The 22,588-nt window shown below is 39.0% G+C and overlaps 1 protein-coding gene across 1 annotated transcript in view; it reads right to left on the bottom strand.

The window, feature by feature from the left end:
• TRPM1 (transient receptor potential cation channel subfamily M member 1) overlaps positions 1 to 22,588 on the bottom strand; it is a 103,714-nt gene that overhangs the window by 50,451 nt on the left and 30,675 nt on the right. The window contains exons 13-16 of the mRNA XM_004372631.1: positions 19,011 to 19,151; positions 17,978 to 18,007; positions 13,584 to 13,876; positions 11,799 to 12,027 (exon numbers count right to left, since the gene is read on the bottom strand). Of these exons, the coding sequence (XP_004372688.1) occupies positions 11,799 to 12,027; positions 13,584 to 13,876; positions 17,978 to 18,007; positions 19,011 to 19,151 (693 nt within the window). The remainder of the gene's footprint in view (positions 1 to 11,798; positions 12,028 to 13,583; positions 13,877 to 17,977; positions 18,008 to 19,010; positions 19,152 to 22,588) is intronic.

Here is a 22,588-nt window from a genome sequence, read left to right as displayed (position 1 = left end):
TTGGTTTTTACATAGTCCCTTAATTTTTGTTTATCTGGAAATGTCCTAATTTCACCATCATATCTGAACAAGAGTTTTACAGGATATATTATTCTTGGCTGGCAATTTTTTTCTTTCAAGGTTTTATATATGTCACCCCATTGCCTTCTTGCCTGCATGGTTTCTGCTGGATAATCTGAGCTTAGTCTTATTGCTTCTCCTCTGTATGTGACTTTTTGTTTTTCTTGAGCTGCTCTCAGTTCTTTGTTTGTCTTTTGTTTTAGCGAGTGTGATCATGATATGCCTTGGTGATTTTCTTTTGGGGTCTATCTTGTATGGGGTTCGTTGAGCTTCTTGGATGGTCATCTTTTCATCTTTCATGATATTGGGAAGTTTTCTGTCAGCAGTTCTTCAATGATCCTCTCTGTGTTTTCTGTTTTCTCCCCCTGTTCTGGATCTCCTATTACTTGCAGATTTTTGCTTTTGATTGTATCCCACATAATTCTCAGCGTTTCTTCATTTTTCTTTGTTCTTTTTTCTAGTTATTAATTTATTTTAGCATTTTTAAAACCTTCTTTTTAAAACCTTCTTGTTATAAAATAAAGCAAATATATGAAAAAAGCACACAAAACAAAGGCATAGATTAATGAATTATTGTAAGGTGAGCATCCTTGTAATCATACTTGGTTCACAGAGTTTAGCATTCTCAGCCACCCTGGAAGTCCCTCTCTGTGCCCTGTCCCCATCACATCCCCTCCTACAAAAGGAATCACCATCCTGACTTTTAAGTAAGCAATTCCTTCCAATCTTTTATAGTTTTATCACCCGAGTGTGTATCCCTAGATTTGTACTGAGCTTCGCTGTTGTCTCTTTCCACAGACGTAGTTGACTTGATTCTACGAAGCACACACGTTGGCACTGAGTACTTGAAATGTGACTAGTCCAAACTGAGATGTGTCATAAGTGTAAAATACCCGCTGGATTTTCTAAGACTTAGAAAAAAGAATATGAATGTTTCACTAATCTAGATCACATGTTGAAATGCTAATATTTTGTATATTGTTGTTGTTAGTTGCCGTCAAGTTGGCCCTGAACAACCCTGGAAGACAACAGAACAAAATGATACAACAGAACAAAATGTCATCTGGTCCTGCACCATCCTCACAAACTTTGGTATATTTGAGCCCATTGTTGCAGCCACCATGTCAGGCCATCCCATGGAGGGTTTCCCTCATTCTCTGACCTTCTGCTTTACTAAACATGATGCCCTTTTCTAGCAGTTGGTCTTTCCTGATGTGTCCAAAGTAAGTAAAAGTAAGTGTTGCCATCCTTGCTTCCAAGGAGGACTCTGGCTGTACTTCATCTAAGACTGATTTATTTGTTCTTCTGCAGTTGATGGGATAGTCAATGTTCTTTCCCAACACAACAATTCAAACGTGTCAATTCTTTTTCAGTCTTCCTTTTTAAGTGTTCAGCTGTCACATGCATATGAGGCAATTGAAAGACCAATGCTTGAGTCAAGTGCACCTTAGTGGCATTTTTGCTTTTTAAAACTTTAAAGAGGTCTTTTGCAGCAGATTTGCCCAATGCAATACAGTGTTTAATTTTTTGACTGCTACTTCTATGGGCATTGATTATTGATCCAAGTAGACTGAAATCCTTGACAACTTCACTCTTTTCTCCATTTATCATGATGTTGTTTATTGGTCCAGTTGTGAGGATTTCCGTTTTCTTTATGATCAGTTGTAAGCCATATTGAAGGCTGTAGTGTTTGACCTTCATCAATAAGTGCCTCAAGTCTTCTTCACTTTCAGCAAGCAAGGTTGTGTCATCTGCATAACACAGGTTGTTAATGAGTCTTCCTCCAATCCTGATACCATGTTCTTCTTTATATAGTCCAGTTTCTTAGATTATTTGCTCAGCATATAGATTGAATAAGTAAGGTGAAAGGATACAACCATGCCACACAACTTTTCTGATTTTAAACCATGCAGTATCCCCTTGTTCTGTTTGAAGAACCGCCTCTTGATCCGTGTACAGGTTCTTCATGAGCACAATTAAATGTCTTGGATTTCCCATTCTTTGTAATGTTATCCATAATTTGTTATGATACATGCAGTTGAATGCCTTGCATTGTCAATAAAACACAGGTAAACATATTTCTGGTATTCTCTGCATTTCAGCCAAGATTCATCTGACATCGGCAATGATATCTGTCATTCCACGTACTCTTCTGGATCTGGCTTGAACTTCTTAGAGTTTCTCATCAATGTACGGCTGCAGCTGTTTTTGGATTATCTTTATCAAAATTTGGCTAGCATATGATATTAATGATATTATTCAATAATTTCTGCATTCTTTTTGATCATCTTTCTTTGGAATGGCCAGATAGCTCTCTTTCAAATTTCTTGACATAGATAAGTAAGCACTTCCAGCATTGCATCTGTTTAAGTATCTCAACTGCTATTCTGTCAATTCCTGGAGGCTTGTTATTTTGCCAATGCCTTTAGTGCAGTAAAGTATCAGTGGTTCTTGATCATAATGCTACCTCCTGAAATGGATGAGCATTGACCAATTCTTTTTGATATAGTGTATTCCTGTATTCTTTCCATCTTCTTTTGATGCTTCTTGCATCATTCAATTTTTTGCCCATAGAATCCCTCAATATTGCAATCTGAGGCTTCAAATTTCTCTTTGGTTCTTTCAGCTTGAGAAATGCCAAGTGTATTCTTTTGGTCTTCTAACTCCAGGTGTTTGCACATTTTATTATAATACTTTCCTTGCCTTCTTGAGCCACCCCTTGAAATCTTCAAAGAATTGCCTATATTACTTCCTCATTCTTCCCTTTGCTTTAGCTACTGTGCACTTAAGAGCAAGTTTCAGAGTCTCTTCTGATAGTTACTTTACCTTTTTCCCTCTTTCTTGTCTTTTAATGACCTTTTACTTTTTTCATATATGATGCCCTTGATGTCATCCCACAACTTTTCTAGTCTTTGGCCATTAGTGTTCAGTGCATCAAATCTATTCTTGAGATGGTCTCTAAATTCGGGTAGGAGATATTCAAGGTTGTACTTTGGCTCTTGTGGACTTGCTGTGATTTTCTTCAGCTTCAACTTAAACTTGCATATGAGCAATTGATGGCCTGTTCCACAATCAGCCCCTAGCTTTATCTTGAGTGATAATGTTGAGTTTCTCCTTCGTCCCTTTCCACAAATGTAGTCAGCTAGATTCCTGTATAACCCATTTGGTGAGGTCCACGAATGTAGTCGTCATTTGTGTTGTTGAAAAAAAGTATTTCCAATGAATAAGCCATTGGTCTTGCAGAATTCTATAATTTGATCTCTGGCATCATTCCCATCACCAATGCCATATTTTCCAAGTACTGTTCCTTCTTCTTTGTTTCCAATTTTTGCATTCTAATCACCAGTGATTATCAATGCATCTTGATTACATGTTTGAGCAATTTGAGCCTGCAGCAGTTTGTAAAAATTATATGTGTGGTTTGCATGTTATTTCTATTGGACCGCACTGCTATAGGCACTATAGTCTAGTCTTGCCCCTTTCATAGTTTTTGATGACTTTTAATTCTTTTTTAAAATTTTATTGTGGTAAACTATGTATAACAAAAAATTTGCCATTTTAACCATTTTTAAGTGTACAATTTAATGACATTAATTACATTTGCCATGTTGTGCAAACATCAACACTGTTTCCAAAAGTTTTTCATCACAGAAACTTTACCCCTTCACCAATACCTGCCCACTTCTTCCTCCACTCAGCCCACAGTAACCTCTAACAAACTTTTGCACTTACCTATTCTAGATATTTAGTATAAGTGGAATCATACAATATTTGTTCTTTTGTGTCTGACTTACTTCACTTAGCAAAATGTTTTCAAGGTTCATCCATGCTGTAGCATGTATCAAAACTTAATTTCTCTTTATGGCCAAATAATACTGTATTATATGTAAACACCACATTTTGCTTATCCATTCATCTGTTAAATGACACTTGGATTGTTCCCACATTTTAGCTATTGTGAATAGTGCTGCAGTGAACACTGGTGTAAACATATGACTCCTTGCTTTCAAGTCTTTTGGGTATATACCTACAAGCAGAATTGCTGGCTCATGTGGTGATTCTGGAGCCTGGGTGGTGTAGTGGTTAAGAGCTCGGCTGCTAACCAAAAGGTCAGCAGTTCAAATCCACCAGCCTCTCCTTGGAAACCCTATGGGGCAGTTCTACTCTATCCAATAGGGTCACGATGAGTCGGAACTGACTCGACGGCACCTAACAACAATACCAGAACAACAGTGATTCTGTTTCACTTTTTGAGGAACTGCCAAACTGTTTTCCACAGCGGCTACACCATTTTACAATCCTACCAGTGATGCGCGAGGGTTCCAATTCCTCTGCATCCTCACCAACACTTGTTATTTTCCATTTTTCTGATAGTAGCTACTCTAGAGGGTGTGAGTGGTGTCTCATTGTGGTTTTGATTTGCATTTCCCTAACGACTAATGACCTTGAGCATCTTTTCGTATGCTTATTGGCCATTTGTTACATCCTCTTTGGAGAAATATCTATTTAAGTCCTTTGCTCGTTTTTATCTATTTAAAAAATATTTTATTGTGTTTAAGGTGAAAGTTTACAAAGCAAATTAGGTTCCCATTTAACAATTTCTATACAAATTATTCAGTGATACTGGTTACATTTTTCACAATATGTCAACATTCTCATTCATTCCCTTCTGGTTATACCATTTCCAGTATTCTAGTTTCCCTGCCTCTTTACTTTCTCATCTTTGCTTTAGAGCAATTTTTTTTTATTGTACTTTAGAAGGTTTACAGAACAAATTAGTTTCTTGTTAAACAATTAATATACATATTATTTTTTGACATTTGTTGCCAACCCTGCGATGTGTCAACACTCTCCCCTTCTCGACCTTGGGTTCCCCTAGCTTTCCTGTCCCCTCCTGCCTTCTTGTCCTTGCCCCTGGGCTGGTGTGCCCATTTAGTCTCATATACATGGTTGAGCTATGTTTATTATTGTTTATTTTATGGGCCTGTCTAATCTTTGGCTAAAGGGTGAACCTCGGGAGTGACTTCAGTACTAGGTTAAAAGGGTGTCCAGGGGCCACACTCTTGGGATTTCTCCAGTCTCTGTCAGACAAGTAAGTCTGGTCTTTTTTTGTGAGTTAAATTTTGTTCTAATTTTTTCTCCAGCTCTGTCCAGGACTCTCTATTGTAATCTCTGTCAGAGCAGCTGGTGGTGGTAGACAGGCATCATCTAGTTGGGCTGAATTCAGTCCGGTGGAGGCTGTGGTAGTTGTGATCCATTAGTCCTTTGGACTAATCTTTCCCTTGTGTCTTTGGTTTTCTTCATTCTCCCTTGCTCCAGATGGGGTGGGACCAGTGGCGTATCATAGATGGCCACTCACAAGCTTTTAAGACCCCAGACGCTACTCAACAAAGTAGGATGTAAAACATTTTTTTTATAAGCTATATTATGCCAGTTGAGCTAGATGTCCCCTGAGACCATGGTCCCCAGCTTTCAGCCCAGTAATTTGGTCCCTCAAGGAGCTTGGATGTATCTATGAAGCTTCCATGACCTTGCCTTGACCAAGTTGTGCTCACTTCCCCAGTATTGTGTACTGTCTTATCCTTCATCAAAGTTACCATTTATCTATTGTCTAGTTAGTGTTTTTCCCTCCCTACATCTTCTCTGTCTTGTAACCACCGAAGATTGTTTCTTTCTGTGTGTTAACCTTTTCATGAGTTTTGATAATAGTGGTCTCATACAGTATTTGTCCTTTTGTGATTGACTTATTTCACGCAGCATTATGCCCTCCGGATTCACCCATTTTCTGAGATGTTTTGTAGATTCATCATTGTTATTTATTATTGCATAGTATTCCATTGTGTGTATGTACCATCCTTTGTTTATGCATTCATCTGTTTATGGGCACTTAGGTTATTTCCATCTTTTTGCTATTGTGAATAATTCTGCAATGAATATGGGTGTGCATATGTCTATTCGTGTGATGGCTCTTATTTCTCTAGGATATATTGCTAGGAATGGGATTGCTGGATCACAAAGTATTTCTATTTTTAGCTTTTTAAGGAAACGCTATATCATTTTCCAAAATTGTTGTACCGTTTTACATTCCCACCAGCAGTGCATAAGAGTTCATTCTCCCTGCAGCCTCTCCAACATTTGTTATTTTGTTTTTTTGATTCCTGCAGGTAATGTCAGGGTGAGATGGTATGTCACTGTAATTTTGATTTGCTTTTCTCTAATGGCTAGTGATCTGGGGCATTTCCTCATGTGTTTGTTAGCCACATGAATGTCTTCGTTGCTGAAGGGTTGTTCATATCCTTTGCCCATTTTTTAATTGGATTGTTTGTCTTTTTGTTGTAGAGGTGTTGGATTTTCCTATAAATATTAGAGATTAGACCTTTGTTGGATTTGTCATAGCTAAAAATTTTTTCCCAGTCTGTAGGTTTCCTTTTTACTCTTTTGGGGAAGTCTTTGATGAGCATAAGTGTTCAATTTTTAGAAGATCCCAGTTATCTAGCTAATCTTCTGGTGTTTGTGTATTGTTAGTTACCGTTTATATCCTATTTGTGCCATGTATTAGGGCCTGTAGTGTTGACCCTATTTTTTCTTCTATTATCTTTATAGTTTTTGGTTTTATATTTAGGTCTTTGATCCATTTTGAACTAGCTTTTCTAGTGTGAGGTATGGATCCTGTTTCATTTTTTAACAGATGGACATCTAGTTTTGCCAGCACCTTTTGTTAAGAAGATTGTCTTTTCCCCCATTTAATGGACTTTGGGTCTTTGTCAAAGATCAGGGGACAGTAGGTAGATGGATTTACATCTGGGTTCTCAATTCTGTTCCATTGGTCAATGTGTCTGTTGTTGTACCAGTACCAGGCTGTTTTGACTACCATAGCTGCATAGTAGGTTCTGAGGTCAGGTAGTGGGAGGCCTCCTACTTTATTCTTCTTCTTCAATAGTGCTTTACTTATCCAAGGCCTCTTCCCTTCCATATAAAGTTAATGATTAGTTTTTCCATATCTTTAAAGAATGCTGCTGGTATTTTGATCAGGCTTGCATTGTATTGTAGATTGCTTTGGGTAGAATTGACATTTTCTTAGTGTTGAGCTACCTATCCATGAGCATGGTACGTTTTTCCATTTATGTAGGTCTCTTTGGAGCACAGTGGTTAAGACCTACAGTGATCTATGGCTACTAACCAAAAGGCCGGCAGTTTGAATCCACCAGCCTCTCCTTGGAAACTCTATGGAGCAGTTCTAATCTGTCCTATAGGGTCGCTATGAGTCAAAATCGACTCGATGGCAATGGGTTTGGGTTTTTTACATCTCTTTTGGTTTCTTGCATTAGTGTTTGGTAGTTTTCTTTGTATAAGTCTTTTATGTCCCTGATTAGATTTATTCCTAAGGGTTTTTTTGTTTGTTTTTTTTAGGGGCTATTATAAATGGTCTTGATTTACTGATTTCTTTTTCATAGTTTTCCTTATTGGTGTATAGGAATCCAATTGATTCTTGTATGTTTATCTTGTATCCTGCTACTTTGCTGACTCTATTAGTTTTGGTATTTTTCTTATGGAGTCTTTTGGGTTCTGTATGTATAATATCATAGCATCTGCAAATAAGGATAGTTCTACTTTTTCCTTACCAGTTTGAATGCCCTTTATTTCTTTTTCTTGCTGTATTTATTTAGCTAGGGCTTCCAGCACAATGTTAAATAGGAGTGGTGATAAAGGGCATCCTTGCCTTATTCCTGTTCTCAGGGTGAATGTTTTCAGCCTCTCTCCATTGAGAATGATGTTGGCCATTGGTTTTGTATAGATGCCCTTTATTATGTTGAGGAATATCCCTTCTATTCCTGTTTTATTGAGAGTTTTTATCAGGAATGGGTATTGGACTTTATTGAATGCCTTTTCTGCATCAATTGAGATGATCATGTGATTCTTTTGTTTTATTTATGTGGTAGATTCCGTCGATTGATTTTCTAATGTTGAAACATCCTTGCGTACCTGGCATGAATCCCACTTGATTGTGATGTTTTTGTTTTGTCATACAGTGTTGAATTCTACTGGCTAGATTTTTGTTGAGAATGTTTGCATCTATATTCATGAGAGATATTGGTCTGTAATTCTCTTTTTTTGTGGTGTCTTTGCCTTTGTTTTTGGTATCAGGGTTATGCTGGCTTCATAGAATGAATTTGAAAGTATCCCTTCCTTTTCCATGTTCTGAAATAGTCTGAGTAGTACTGGAGTAAGTGCTTCTCTAAATGTTGGGTAGAATTCTCCAGTGATGCCATCTGGGCCAGGGCTTTTTTTTTTTTTTTTTAATTATTATCTTTTCAATCTCTTCTCTTGTTATGGGTTTGTTCAGAGTTTTGACCTCAGTTTGTGTTAGTTTAGGTAGGTAGTGTGTTTCTAGAAATTTATCCATTTCCTCTAGGTTTTCAAATTTGTTGGAATATAGTTTTTCATAGTACTCTGTTATGATCCTTTTTATTTCAGTTGGGTCTGTTGTAATGTACTCCATGTCATTTCATATTTGGATTATTTGCTTCCTCTCCTGTTTTTCTTTTGTCAGTTTGGCCAATGGATTTTTGATTTTGTTGATCCTTTCAAAGAACCAACTTTTGGTTTTGTTGATTCTTTCTACTGTTTTTCTATTCTCTATTTCATTTATTTCTGCTCTGATCCTTATTATTTCCTTTCTTCTGGTGGCTGTGGGCTTCTTTTACTGTTCTCTTTCTATTTGTTCAATGTGTATAGCTAATGTTTTTAGTTTGTCTCTTTATTCTTTTTTGTTGTGTGCATCTATTGCTATAAATTGGCCTTTGCTGTATCCCAAAGGTTTTGGTATGATGTGTTTTCATTCTCGTTTGATTCTAGAAATTTTTTAATTCCATCTTTGATTTCTTCTATTACTTAGTGGTTTTTAAGCAAAGTGTTATTCAGTGTCCATGTATTTGATTTTTTTTCCTTGCTTCTGCCATTATTGATTTCTACTTTTTTGGTTATGTCTGGGCAGGCGGGCTGGGCGTGTTTTGTTGCTTGCTCATCTGTGGGCAGGATACTTCTCACCAACTTGTCCAGGTGGGCAGGGCTGGTTGTTCAACTATGGTGTAGCAGAGCAGGTTCAGCAGAGGGGAGGAGCTGGGATGGGTTGTTTGTGGCATGAACTGGGGCCAACAGGGTGGGGCCAGGGTCAGTGCAGGGTGGGGGCCAGGTGTCTTGGGGTCTGTGCTGGTGCAGCTCAGGGGTGCAGCACTTGGCACACAGTGCAGCTAGGCAGGAGGGAAGGGAGAGGATGTGATGTGTGGAGCTAAGTGGGTGAGAGAAAGAAGAGAGAGAAACAGAAGCAAAAAAAAAAAATGAAGGGGGGAAAAAAGTGAATAAAATGACCACACAGTTGATTTTGGCGGGTGAGGGTGGGGGTCAGTCCAAGGAGGCTGTGTGTCAGTGGCCCTCTAGTGGAGCGGTGCAGCTCAGCCTGTTGAGAAGGGGCATGGGCAGCACACTGGGCTAGGTGGGCAGGAAAAAGTAAAGGAAAGAAGGGAAAGAGAAGAAACAAACAAAAACCAAAAACAACAAAAAATAAATATGGTGCTGAGGGAGCTGGCCATTGAGGGCAGAGCAGAATTATATTTACTATATAAATATTGTTTACTGCACTGCCACATGGTGTACTATGATTATAATTTTAACATAGAATTCCAGTGCAACTAAAGGAACATTGTCCTGGTATCAAAGGTCAAATGATCTTTTTATTTTAATTCTACTAATTGCACAAAATCACTCCAAATTTTAATTTTAATCAACTGGATCTTAACTTTTGTGTGCATTTTTTTTGTTTTTCCTAGAATTTATGATTCTCTTAAAGATTATAAACTGTTTTTGTTCCCCAAACCATATCCTAGATATTTTGTAGATTCTTAGTCATTCTACCTGCTTATTGGAATCATTTCTATTCCTCTTGAGTACTTTCTTTTTGGACCCCACTGACTTCTTGTCTTCATTTGGTCTGATTCCCTTTTCATCCTGCCGCACAGCATTCATACAGGCATTTCCCATCATCTTTGTTTCTTGGAATGTTCACCCTTCTTTTTCTGGAATATCTGCTGAAGTAATTTTTCTGAATATATATGTAAAAAGTATATAGCTTGAGCCTTTGCCTATAGTTAATAGATATTCAATCCTTATGTTTTTAAATAGCTGGCTTGGGCAACAAAAATCCAGGTTCCAAATTTTTCTTTCCCTCAGAACTATGAAGGCCTTGTTTCACTGTCTTCTAGTGTCTTACTTATCTAGTGCTGTTATAACAGAAATACCATAAGTGGATGGCTTTAACAAATGTAAATTTATTCTCTCACAGTCTAGTAGGCTGGAAGTCCAAATTCAGGGCACAAGCTCCAGGGGAAGGCTTTCTCTCTCTGTAAGCTCTGGAGGAAGGTCCTTGTCATCAATCGTCCCCTGGTCTAGGAGTTTCTCAGTGCAGGGACACCAGGTCCAAAAGATGTGCTCTGCTCCTGGCACCACTTTCTTGGTGATATGAGATCCTCCTGTCTCTCTACTCACTTCTCTCTTTTATATCTCAAAAAAGATTGACTCAAGATACAACCTAATCCTGTAGATTGAGTCCTACTTCATTAACATAACTGCTTCTAATTCTGCGTGATTAACATCATAGAGGTAGGATTTACAACACATAGGAAAAGCACATCAGATCACAAAATGGTGGACGATCACACAATACTGGGAATCATGGCATAGCCAAGTTGACACACATTTTCAGGGGACACAATTCAATTCATAACATCTAGGTTTCAGTATTATTGATGAAAAGTCTGATGCCAATGCGATGTTCATTCCTTTGTAGTGACTTGTTTTATCTTCTTTAAAACTTTAGGATCTTCTCTTTATTCTTGGTGTTCTGAAAACTATTTACTTATTAATATGCAAAATTATGTATAATATTAGCTTAGTTCATTATATATAATTGTATAGTTAGAAATAATGTTCATATTTTTAAGAAACTGAGTGGCTTCTATTTTCCAGTCACCACACTATACAGTATAACATATGTTGTCTTTTCTATATCCTTATACCAATCTCATTAGATATAATACTGCCATATATAGCTGGGTTATCTGAAGATTAGAGTCTCTTCTGAAGATAACCTAGTATTTAATAGTAGTAAATAGCACAGCAAGGATTTGATCTCAACACAACGTTTCTCTAATACAGCTTTTTCAAACCCTTTCATAGATTCATATCCTCTCATAAATTCCACATAATAAATACATCTCTGATTAAACTAATATCACACCATTTTAGAGTTAGAAAAGGATCTGTAAAAATACAGTTCAATTCCCTGCTTGAATGGCAGGTATACGACCTGTCCAAGGGTGTATGATTAGTTACGGTGGGCTCCATTTTAAGCACTTGACTGTGTTCAAGAATTATGTGACCAGGGAGCTCTGTAAGCCAAGCATGGTGGTTAGATCAGGTTCTAGCATTAGACCACCTGGGTTCAAGTCCTGAACCCCCATCTTTACCAGGTAAGACCTTAGGTAAATTATGTAATCTGAAAGCTTCAAGTTCTTTGTCTATAAAGCAAGGATGGTTGCAGAATTTGCTTCACGGGGTTGTTGAGGGGAATGAATGAAATAATCCACAGGAAGTGCTTGGCTCAACCTGGCCCAGAGTAGGTGCTCAACAGGTGTCAATTGTCATTGTTATTCCTGTTAGTCTAACACCTATGGAATACATACCTTCAGACCGGGGTTTTTCCTCATCCGCAGCCTTCCCATCCACATATCAGTCAACAGCATCTGGCTGCAGGTGTGGGCTATGAAGTCTCGGTGTTTGGCTGCGACAGCCAGTTTGAGGCAGGTTGAGTTGCTCCAGTTTTTCAGCTCGTAAGTCAGAAGTTTCATGGCAATCTGCTCATCATGCTTATAGGACTGGTCCAACAACTCCATAGCAAGCTGGCCGAAGTCTCTGGGAAAAAAGAAGTGGAATAGTCAGTGAAGCCAGAGTGGCCATGGCTGTTTTTTAGAGAGATGTGTCTACAGGGACTTTATGGAGCCACAGGATGGAAAGTCCTTGATTGAAAAGGGCTGTGACATCTTGTGCAAAGCAAGAAGCTCACAGAGTAGGTCCCTGGCTGTGGACAGCCTGGCCAGGGGTGGAGGCTGTGCACTCAGCCAGGTTGGGGCTGATTCTGGTGTGGGACTGCTCTTACTGCAAATAGAACTTTAGGTTGACCCCAACATCTGCCTCGCAGGTCCTCATGGCACAGAGGAGAAGATGAAATTGCTTCCCTCAAGGAGTTCACGGAACAGGGACACAGACAGAAAAGACAACAAAGGTTGAGTTCAAAAACAGCTCGTGTGGGGTTGGAGGTCAGAATAGTGCTACCCTTGGTGGGAAGAGGGGTGGGGATCGACAGGGGACACAGGGAGGGCTTGGAGTCTGGGCTTTCTTTCTCAGTCTGGTATTGGTCCTATAGGTGTGTTCTCTCTGGGGCAGTTGTCAGCCCTGTGTTTAGGAAAAGAGCCCTTTCTGTGTGCATGTTACTCATCAATAACATATTCACTCCAGGAGGAGTCGACATTCTCAGTACAAGACAGAGACATGGCATGGATTTCATGGGGGCCCACATGAGGGAGAGAGGATCTATTGCTGGGGTGGTGGTGATGGGGGTGGGGTGGAGAAGGTGATGCAAGAGGAATTTTGAACATAAAATCTCTTTCCTTTTCCACATGACCCTGATTTAAATATTTGATGCTAGCCATAAACATTCTCAGTCCCAACTCTTTTTTTTCCATGGAATGTGGCTAAGATATCCTCCCATGCTGATCACATTCCTGTTTTTGTTCCTCCATTTTATAGAAGATTTTATGAGCTTATGAGCTGAAGGACAAAGAAGGGTGGGATTATGTGGGGGTACTGCCATCTCTTCCTGGAAGACGAGTGATTCTCTGCAGTACCTTCTGGCCTTAGATCCTGCTAGCTGCAGGTGACCCATCACTGTGTGAGTCCTCTAGGAAGGAGGGGGGTGGCATCTATGCAACCCCCTGAAGTAGATGAACACATCCCCGCTTTTAGACAGTATTCAATTCTTAACATTTAGAAATCAACTAGTAATTTTGGGGACCATCCAGTCCTAAATAAAAGCAACATGCTTCAGAAAACAAAGATGTTAGATGTTGGCAGAGTTGCCTGTATATGATTCAAGTTCAGGTGTCTATAAAGTTGTACCCCTCTTCAGTGTATGTTTCCTTATGGAAATGTGTTTCCTTGTCTTTGCATTAAAACTGTGTTTTAATAGTTTGCATGAGAAGGTAGTAAATGAAAACAAGGACCATGAAGAAACTTAGGACCAAATACCTCAGTGGAACATCAGGAAAAATATTGATATGATGGACAAAGTAATTTATGAACACGCATTAGACATAATTGTATTTAAGTACATTTTGCCACCCTTCCTCCAAAGGGACAAGTACTCAGGACAACAGTCTCTTTTGGTCTGTAAGTTCTCTTTAGACACTAACTTTGAATTGTTGTCCAAGTCCTGGGAGATGTCATCCACCAGCTCACTCTCAGAGGACTCGTGGGCCATGGATTTGTAAAGTTTGCAGGCCACGAGGGCCTTGGCCATGCTCTCCTCTCCTCGCTGCCAGAGGAAGACCGCCATCTTCTGGCGTTTCATCAGCACCGCCCACACCATCAGCTCATGGAAGGGGTACTGGAAACGGCTCACAGCGGGGTCATCCAAGTCGATGTCGATCTCTTCCTCTTTTTTCTTCTTTTTCTTTTTCTTCCCTTTGGCTGGAGGTTCATCATCCTGAGGGGAGAAAAGCATATTTTTCATGGTTGGCTATAAATGTGCAACAAAGTGTTTCTGAATGACTGCCAAAAAGAAAAAAGTTTTGCCAGAGGTAATAAAGAGGCTTCTTAAGCACGTCTTAAGTTTCCACCAGTAAGACTTTGGACCAGTTCAAACCGGTTCAGTCATGGCCAATGAAGCAATACCAGAAGAGACCTGAATTTTTACAATTTGGGTGATCTGGAGCAATAACTGGAAAGGGAAAATTTATGGGTCAAAGCCTTGGAATGGGAGACTTGGAAGAGGTGTAGTGAGCCCTTTCAGGAGCCTGATGCATGAGATTGGATTATGGCAGGACTGTGGAGAGCAACACACATTCAAAGCATCAAGGTCAGCCACCATCTTGCAGTGGGGCACCACTGTTCCAACTCTGCTCAAAATCCAACTGGCAAGATATTTGGTTGCTACGCAACAAGTATGTTGCCCTTGTTTTCTAAGAGGGAGATTAGGTTTCTAGCAGGACTTTGACCAGTAATTTCTCCTGTTCTGGTTATTGTCTTGGTTCACTCAAATTTTAAAAATTTGGGTATGTTCCAGTTTCGCTTACTCAGCCATGACTAAACCGGGAAGAACCTTTGAAGCCCTGCCCACTAGGTAGATTTATTTTCTTGAAAAGATGCGTGTGTCTATCATAATAAGTAAATCATCTAAAACTGAAGGAACTGAAAAGGTGGGCTACTATTTAAATAACTTATACCCCTGGGTTAACAGTTTTTCAGAAGCCCTTAACTGAGGAGATGCTGCTAAAACTACAATAACAATGCAAAATGCAAGTAGCACTGTGGGATAGGTGAAGAGTCCATTGTTTGTTTCTTCAGGGAAGACTTTTAGCACAGTGAAAATGTCAATACTCATTTGCCAGACATAGCTGAACCATGAATCAATAGGAAAAATATAAAAGGCAATGGAAAAAAATGTTTTAGGTTTCGCCACTGGTGTTTTAAGAAAGCAAACATTGAATTTTGGATGAGTGCTATCCTTTCATGTTGTGGTACAAATGGAGCACAAACATCTCCCATTTCCTAAAGCAATTACAAGGGATGGTTCTGAAAATGGATCAGGATCCTAAGAAAGGCAGCTCTGAGACTTGGGAGTAGCCTGGAAACATGTAGGGGCTTAGACTATTCTGAGCCAAGATTTTAGTACTAAAGGTAATAATAGAAACAGATATTTGCTCTTTGGCAATGAGCCTTCTCATCCATGATCTGCCTTTATTCTTACAGCCACTCTGACAGATTATGAATTTCTTCCATTCCTCAGAAGAGAAAGTGGTGGCTTAGAGTTGCCCACATTCACACAGCTGGAAGGGGCTGGAGCCTGGGCAGAGCCTGGTTCTCCAATTCCTGTCATGTGCTGTTTCATGACTGACCCAATTTCTACACAATTATAATGAGTTATTATAATATGCTAATTGAAAACATACCATCTGGCCTCAGATTTAAATGTTTTTGTTTTAATTTTGTAGGTATGGATGGTTTTGTCACATAACACTACAAATCACAGTAATTTTAGGGAAGGTTCATCTATACAGGTTAAAAATTGACATATATTTAAAAATAAATACAGCTTTGTTTTCAGGAATATAGAATAAACTCAACTAACGGCTAACAAAGTGTGGTAAAACAAGCTCTTTTAAGCCTGTCTTTCAATAATATGTAATATTACTAAAATATTGACTGCATGCAAATTCTTTTAAAATAATTTTAAGAATGCTAGAGAGAGAATATAACAAAAAAGGGACTAATTTCCCTAACATGCAAAGACTTCCACAAATCAATAAGCGCAAGAGAACCCAATAAAACCATAATGGATCTGAACTGGAAGTATAAGGAGAAATTGACACATCCACAATCATAGTAAGAGTCTAAATGCACCTCATATAGAAACTGAATATAGAAACAAATTGAATAACATACCTAACAAGTTTGATCTGACAAATAAATGTAAGAATTGTACCCAACAAACAGAGAGCACATTTATTTCAAACACACATGTATCATTAACATAAATCAACCCCACTTCCTTTGAGATTTCCTCTCAACAAATTCCAAAAAGCGGAAAGGGTATAGTCTACATTCACGGAATAAAATTAGAAATTAATGACAACAGGATAACAACAACAAAAAAACTCTGTATCTGGAAAATTTTAAATACCCTTCTAAATGACTTTTAGATTAACAAGGAAGTTGTAAACTATTTAGCAAAGAATGGCCAAACCTGTGGGCTGCTATGAAAACAATGCTCAAGGAAAAATTTTTATCTTTAATGCATTTATTGGAATACAAAGGAGATTGAAAATGAGTGAATTACACAGTAACTCTGTAGAAAGTATATGGAAGGAATGAATAAAAATAAAAACAGACATTAATAAAACGGCAAAAAGAAAGTTGCTTGATAAAGTAAAAATGCAAATCAAATATGTAGGCAAGTATAGTTAAGAAAAAAAAAAGAGAGAAGATATAAATTAAAAAATTGGAACAAGGAACGCACACAACTAAAGATACTGAGGAGATTGAAAAAATTAGAGTACTATGTAAAAGTTTATACCCATGAACCTGAAAATTTAAATGAAATAACTTATTTTCTAGGGAAACATAAATGACTGAAGTTGACTTTTGAAGACAGAAAGCCTGCATGGGCTCATAGCTACAAAAGTTATTATAAAGGTAGTCAAAGATAAGAAAAACCAGTAGCCTTCGAGTAAATTCCAACTCATAGAGATCTCATGAGTCAAAGATCTAAAAATACCAAACCTGTTGCCATCGAGTCAATTCCAATCCATGAGTCAAAGATACACACTTAATAAATGGCACACAGTCCAAGCTATTTTATAGGCAAGTTCTATCCAAACTTCACGGGACAGATAATCCCATATGACATAAAGAGTTTGAGAAATAGGGAATTATGGGAAGTTCCATGCCATAATCCTTATAGTAACACAAATCCAACAACAGAGATACACCAATGCTAAAGCTCAAGCTTAATTGTGAACACATAATTAATAAAATCTTCTACCTGAATCCATACAGAAATTGAGGTGCTATAAACTCGTAAATTTATTTGAGAAGATCCTTTACAATAGGCAGTCTTAACATTTGGTGTTAGGGTATTTTTTTTATCAATAATTTAAATATTTTTCTATCTAGTGCTTTGATATTGTAAAATACATACTTCATACCTTTCTAGGTAAGATTATTTCTGGGTTCTTTTGCCCTTTTGTGAGAGAGATTTCATTGATTTTCCTGGGTTTTCTAAATATACAATATTTTTGGCAGATAATCATTTTCTCCACTTTTTAGATATTTTCTCTTTATTATTTATTTTTTTCAGGTCTTAGAATTTCCGGAACATTTTAAAAATCTAGCAGGGATAATGATGATGCCAACCATAATGGGCATCCTGTCTTGTTCTTGATTTTAATAGAAATGACCACAGTGCTTCACTACTCAGTACTAGCGTCCTCTCCCTGTAAGATACACATGCATTTAATCATATCAAGAAAGAACTTTTACTTACCATTATCTTTCTAGTGAACTAACTTTTTTTTTTAATTGAAGAATGTGTTTTACATTTTGTCAAATTCCTTTTCAGTGTCTATTGAAAACTGATCATGTCACACTTTTTTCCTTTTTTGACTTATTGATATTATGTAATATACTAAAGAGTTACTTACAATAAGTTATATTTTCATTCCTGGAAGACTTTAATTACTTGTTTAGGACTTTAAAAACATTCTATTGAATTTCTTTTGGCATTATTTGTGATTTTTGCATGTGTAAGTAGCATTTTTGTTTGTTTGTTTTTAGTTTAATCTTTGCTTTTCAAATCTTGGTTTTAATAATTTTATAAAATGAATTGGGTAGCTTTTACCCTTTCTCAGGTGTGGGATTCTTTCATATAATTCGGATAAATCATCTAAGTAAATTTTGGTGAGTAACGTAGTGGGTTTATTCCTGGAAAACAAACTTGTTCAAACTGTGTTAAATAAATACAAAGCTAAGATGACTACATATATTTAATCAAGATATCATAAAACTATTGAAAAGAATTCCTACTTACTTCCATTCCCAGAAGTTTAAGAGCTTTGGGCTGCATAATGAAAAGGGAAAATAAATCAATTTACACAGATAACTAATGTTAATAGCAGTAATGACAGCAGAACATTAGTGGTATTAAGGTTAGTAATAGACATAATAATAGATTAAAAAGGACTTTGTATCATTAACAATTAATGATAATATCCAAGGAAGGGAAATGTTTTAATATGAAAACTCTCCTTCTGTCAGCAGAAGTCAGTTGAGGAGAAATGGATGCACCAAAGTGACTCTTATTCCAGGCAGCATCAAAGGCGTTCTGGACCAGAAGCCCAGATACAGAGCTACAGGGCTCTAAGTGGAAGGGACAGGATCACTCCAAGAAGGACCTACCATTTGAGATGGTGTTGCAATAAGAGTAGGGTTTTGAAAAGCCCTGATTGGGGGAAAGACATAGTAGGCACATAAATTCATTTTGACTTTAGCAGAGGTCCGGGGATGGAGGTAGGACTGTTCCACCATGATGGGGCAGGATGGCTAATAGAAAGCCTCAGATGCTGAGATAATGAGCTTGACCATGACTCCCCAGGCAGTGGGTGGCACTGGGAGCTTTTGAGAAGCGCAAGCGCTGTCATGTCCCTCACTTTGGAGGATTATGGAAGCTACAGCGGTAGGACAGATTGGAGAAGGCAGAGATGGCAGCAAGGGAACCCAGGAGGAAGGAGGCCATATGCAATCGATGGGCTGTACTGGCTGACTTGCTAAGTGAGTGAAGGAGAGTGACTCAATGCCCAAGCCTGGGTGCCTTCCAGGATGGTGGGGCTTCACACCTAAGACTCATTGTAGGAGGAGAGGAAGGTGTGCTTGCGGGTAGAGTGATGACTTTGTCTGTTAGGTTGGGAGGCTTCACACCTAAGAGTCACTGAAGAGGAAGGCAGGTGTACTCGGGGGTGGAGGGATGCGTTTGGCTTTGAACAGGTTGAATTATTGAAAAAAGCAGCAAGGAACCCAATGTGATTCCTGAAACCACAGAACACTACAGGTTAACTTAGTTCTACCCTTTTTGGTCCAAACAAATTGTTGTAAAGGGTCCGAAAACTTTTCCTAGTGTAGTTGCAGCGGTAGGCTCCTCCCATGAGGTACTCGAGCACAAGCCCTATGTCGATGAGGCTGATGTGGTAATCAGGTGGAAGGTTTCCCTGTAAGAAAGAAGTTTGGTCTGAGTACCTGTAAGAATACATTTTAAAAAGCCAGTTGCCTTTGAGTCGACTCTGACTAGTGGTGACCTCACATGTGTCAGAGTAGAACTGGGCTCCATAGGGTTTTCAAAGGCTGATTTTTCGGAAGTAGATCACCAGGCTTTTCTTCTGAGGCCCCTCTAGACTTTTGATTAGCCACCGAGCACATTAATTATTTGCACCACCCAGGGACTCCAAGAATACATTCCAAACCAAACCCACTGCCATCGAGTCTATTTTGACTCATAGCGACCTTGTAGGACAGAGAAGTGTCCCATAGGGTTTCCAAGGCCATAAATCTTATGGAAGCAGACTGCCACATCTTTCTCCCTGGGAGCAGCTGGTGGGTTCGAACCACTGACCTTTCTGTTAGCAGCCGAGAACTTACCCACTGTGCCATCTGGGCTCCTTAAGAATATACTAGCGATGTGGAATTCACCACACACCTCAGGCAGGACTGATCATTCCCAGTCCCAACTTGCATCAGTTAATGTAACTGGTGGGGGTTTATGCAATAGTCTATTACCAGGTGATTAAGGGGGACAATGCATTAGTTAGAAAGCCACGTGTCTGTAGGCTAGATGGCTGGGTGTGCTCATGGGCTTGGACCAGATGGTCTGTAGTCCGAATGTGGAAATGCAGAGAAAGTGGTGTTGTGCAGCTGGCCTGAGACCTCCTTTGTGAGAGCAGATTACTTTTGATGAGAAGGTGCTTTGGTAGTGCTTGTAGGGTCTGGAGTCCAGAGTTCGTGCAAAAGGAGGAAGTGGCAGGGTAATGGGGGAGGACTTCATGAGAGGCAGAGGGAGGATGGAACATACCTGGGGCTGGGGCTGTTTGGGTGAAATGCTCTGCACAGTGCCCGCAGACTCTGAGGGGCCACCAGGTCTTCAGTAAGAGCACAAACACCACAAACTATTTGAGGTGATTAGGAGGCACTGAAGGGGGAGAGTTGTGCCTCAAAGCTGAAGAGGGTCTGCTGAGACAAAGTTGGCATGGTGGTGGAGCGGAGAGGGATATCCCAAAAAAGAGGCTGCCCCCTGAGAGGGCCCAGAACAATAGAAGGTGTATCTTGCCTGCAAAGGACTCTGGGAGAGAACCGGAGTATCTTACTGAGCAGTGACCTGGGCCAGGAGAAAACACACCACACACCTGACTTCTGGGTAACGTCAATCGGAACCCTCTAGCTAGTACGAAATAAACCCCATCCATCATAGATTGGACATTTTTTTCCTGAGTCACTTGCAAGTATCCTTGCACATAAGCACTAGGTGTATAAACCTGCATCCCACACGGCCCTGCATGGACCACTACCTGGGTGACACTTGATGCTTCGCTGTCCCTGTCGAGGATCTTGGCGCTGACCTCTGTGTGTAAGTTCCCTAACAAAGCTTTTTCTGAGCAACATGGCCTTTACTGATGCCTCTTTTTATGGAATCCAACCTGTGTCCCTTTGGAGCCACTCCTACAGCTGCTCCGGTGGGGTGCCATGCCCCCAAATTGAAACAAAAATCATTCAGGGGTGTGGCAGAGCTGACCAGCCCTTTATAGGAATTTTTGCCCAGAGTCTTTTATTGCTCAGAGGCCCTGGGTGTTGTCTTTTTGTGACTGACTTATTACACTCAGCATAATGCCCTCTAGATTCATCCATGTTGTGAGATGTTTCCCAGATTCATCATTGTTCTAACCGAAAGGTTAGAGATTAGAGTCCACCCCAAGGCACTTCAGAAGAAAGGCCTGGCAATCTACTTCTGAAAGATCACAGCCATGAAAACCCTATGGAACACGGTTCTACTCTGACACATATGGGGTTGCTGTAAGTGAGAGACAACTCAAAGGCAACTGGTTTCTTTAACTATTTTTTAAATTTTATTTATTTTGTTGTTGTTGAGAATATACACAGCAAAATATATACCAATTCAACAGTTTCTACGTGTACAATTCAGTGACATTAATTACATTCTCACCATCCTTTTCTGAGTTGTTCCTTATTAACGTAAAATCACTGTCCTCTAAATTTCCTACCTAATCTTTCAAGTTGCTGTTGTCAGTTTGATCCCATACAGATAGATCTTAAAAGAGCATAATGCTGAAGGCAAACTTTTTTTTACTAGTTAAGCTAGCCTATTGTTTGGTTTTATGAAGACTTCAGGGGATGTTTCTGGTTTAAGGTTTAAACATTATCTCAGGGCAATAGTTTCAGAGGTTCATCCATCCTCCATGGCTCCAGAAAGTCTGGAGTCCATGAGAATTTTAAATTCTGTTCTGTATTTTCCCCTTCTTGATCAGGATTCCTCTATAGAATCCTTGATCAAAATATTCTGTAATGGTAGCTGGGCACCATCCAGTTCTTCTGGTCTCATAGCAAAGGAGGAAATTTTTCAAGGAGGCAAGTAGCCACACATTCCATATCCTCATCCTATTCTTGACTCTCCTTCTTCCTCTGTTGCTCCAAGTAAACAGAGACCAGTTGTGATGCCTTGGATGGCTGCTTGTAAGCTTTTAAGACCTGAGGCACTATAAAATGAACCAGTAGGTAGAACAGAAGCACTAAACACGTTGTTAGGCCAATTAACTGGGACGTGCCATGAAATCATGACCCTAAACCTCCAAACCAAGGAAACAAATCCCATGAGGTTTTTGGCTGTACATAAGCAGCCTCAGCAACTACTCTTTTTTTTTTTGTCATTGTTGTAAATATATCTATCACATAATTCTTGCCAATTCAATTTTTCATAGGTGTATAATTTACTGACAGCAATTATAATAATTGGCCGTGAAAAATTATAAAGATCATGGAAGAAAAAATAGGGTCAATGCTAGAAGCCCTAATATATGGCATAAATAGGATACAAACCACAACTAACAATATACAAATGCCAGACGATAATCTAGATAACTGAGATCTTCTAAAAATTAAACACTTATGCACATCAAAAGACTTCACCAAAAGAGTAAGAAGAGAACCTACAGAATGGGAAAAATTTTTGGCTATGACATATTCAACAAAGGTTTAATCTCTAAAATCTATAGGACAATCCAACACCTCTACAACAAAAAGACAAATTATCCAATTAAAAAATGGGCAAAGAATACGAACAGACACTTCACCAAAGAAGACATTCGGGCGGCTAACAGACACATGAGGAAATGCTCAAGATCAGTAGCCATTAGAGAAATGCAAATCAAAACTACAATGAGAGACCATCTCACTCCAACACTACTGGCATGAATCAAAAAAACAGAAAATAACAAACATTGGAGAGGCTGCAAAGAGAATGAACTTACTGGTCTGACAGAGACTGGAGAAACCCCGAAAGTATGGCCCCTGGAAATCCTATGAATTTCTGGTGGGAATGCAAAATGATATAACCATTTTGGAAAACAACATGGCACTTCCT

Source organism: Trichechus manatus, unplaced genomic scaffold, assembly GCF_000243295.1.
Source record: "Trichechus manatus latirostris isolate Lorelei unplaced genomic scaffold, TriManLat1.0 scaffold00019, whole genome shotgun sequence".
Classification (NCBI taxonomy): domain Eukaryota; kingdom Metazoa; phylum Chordata; class Mammalia; order Sirenia; family Trichechidae; genus Trichechus; species Trichechus manatus.
This window is presented reverse-complemented; position numbering and strand designations above follow the sequence as displayed.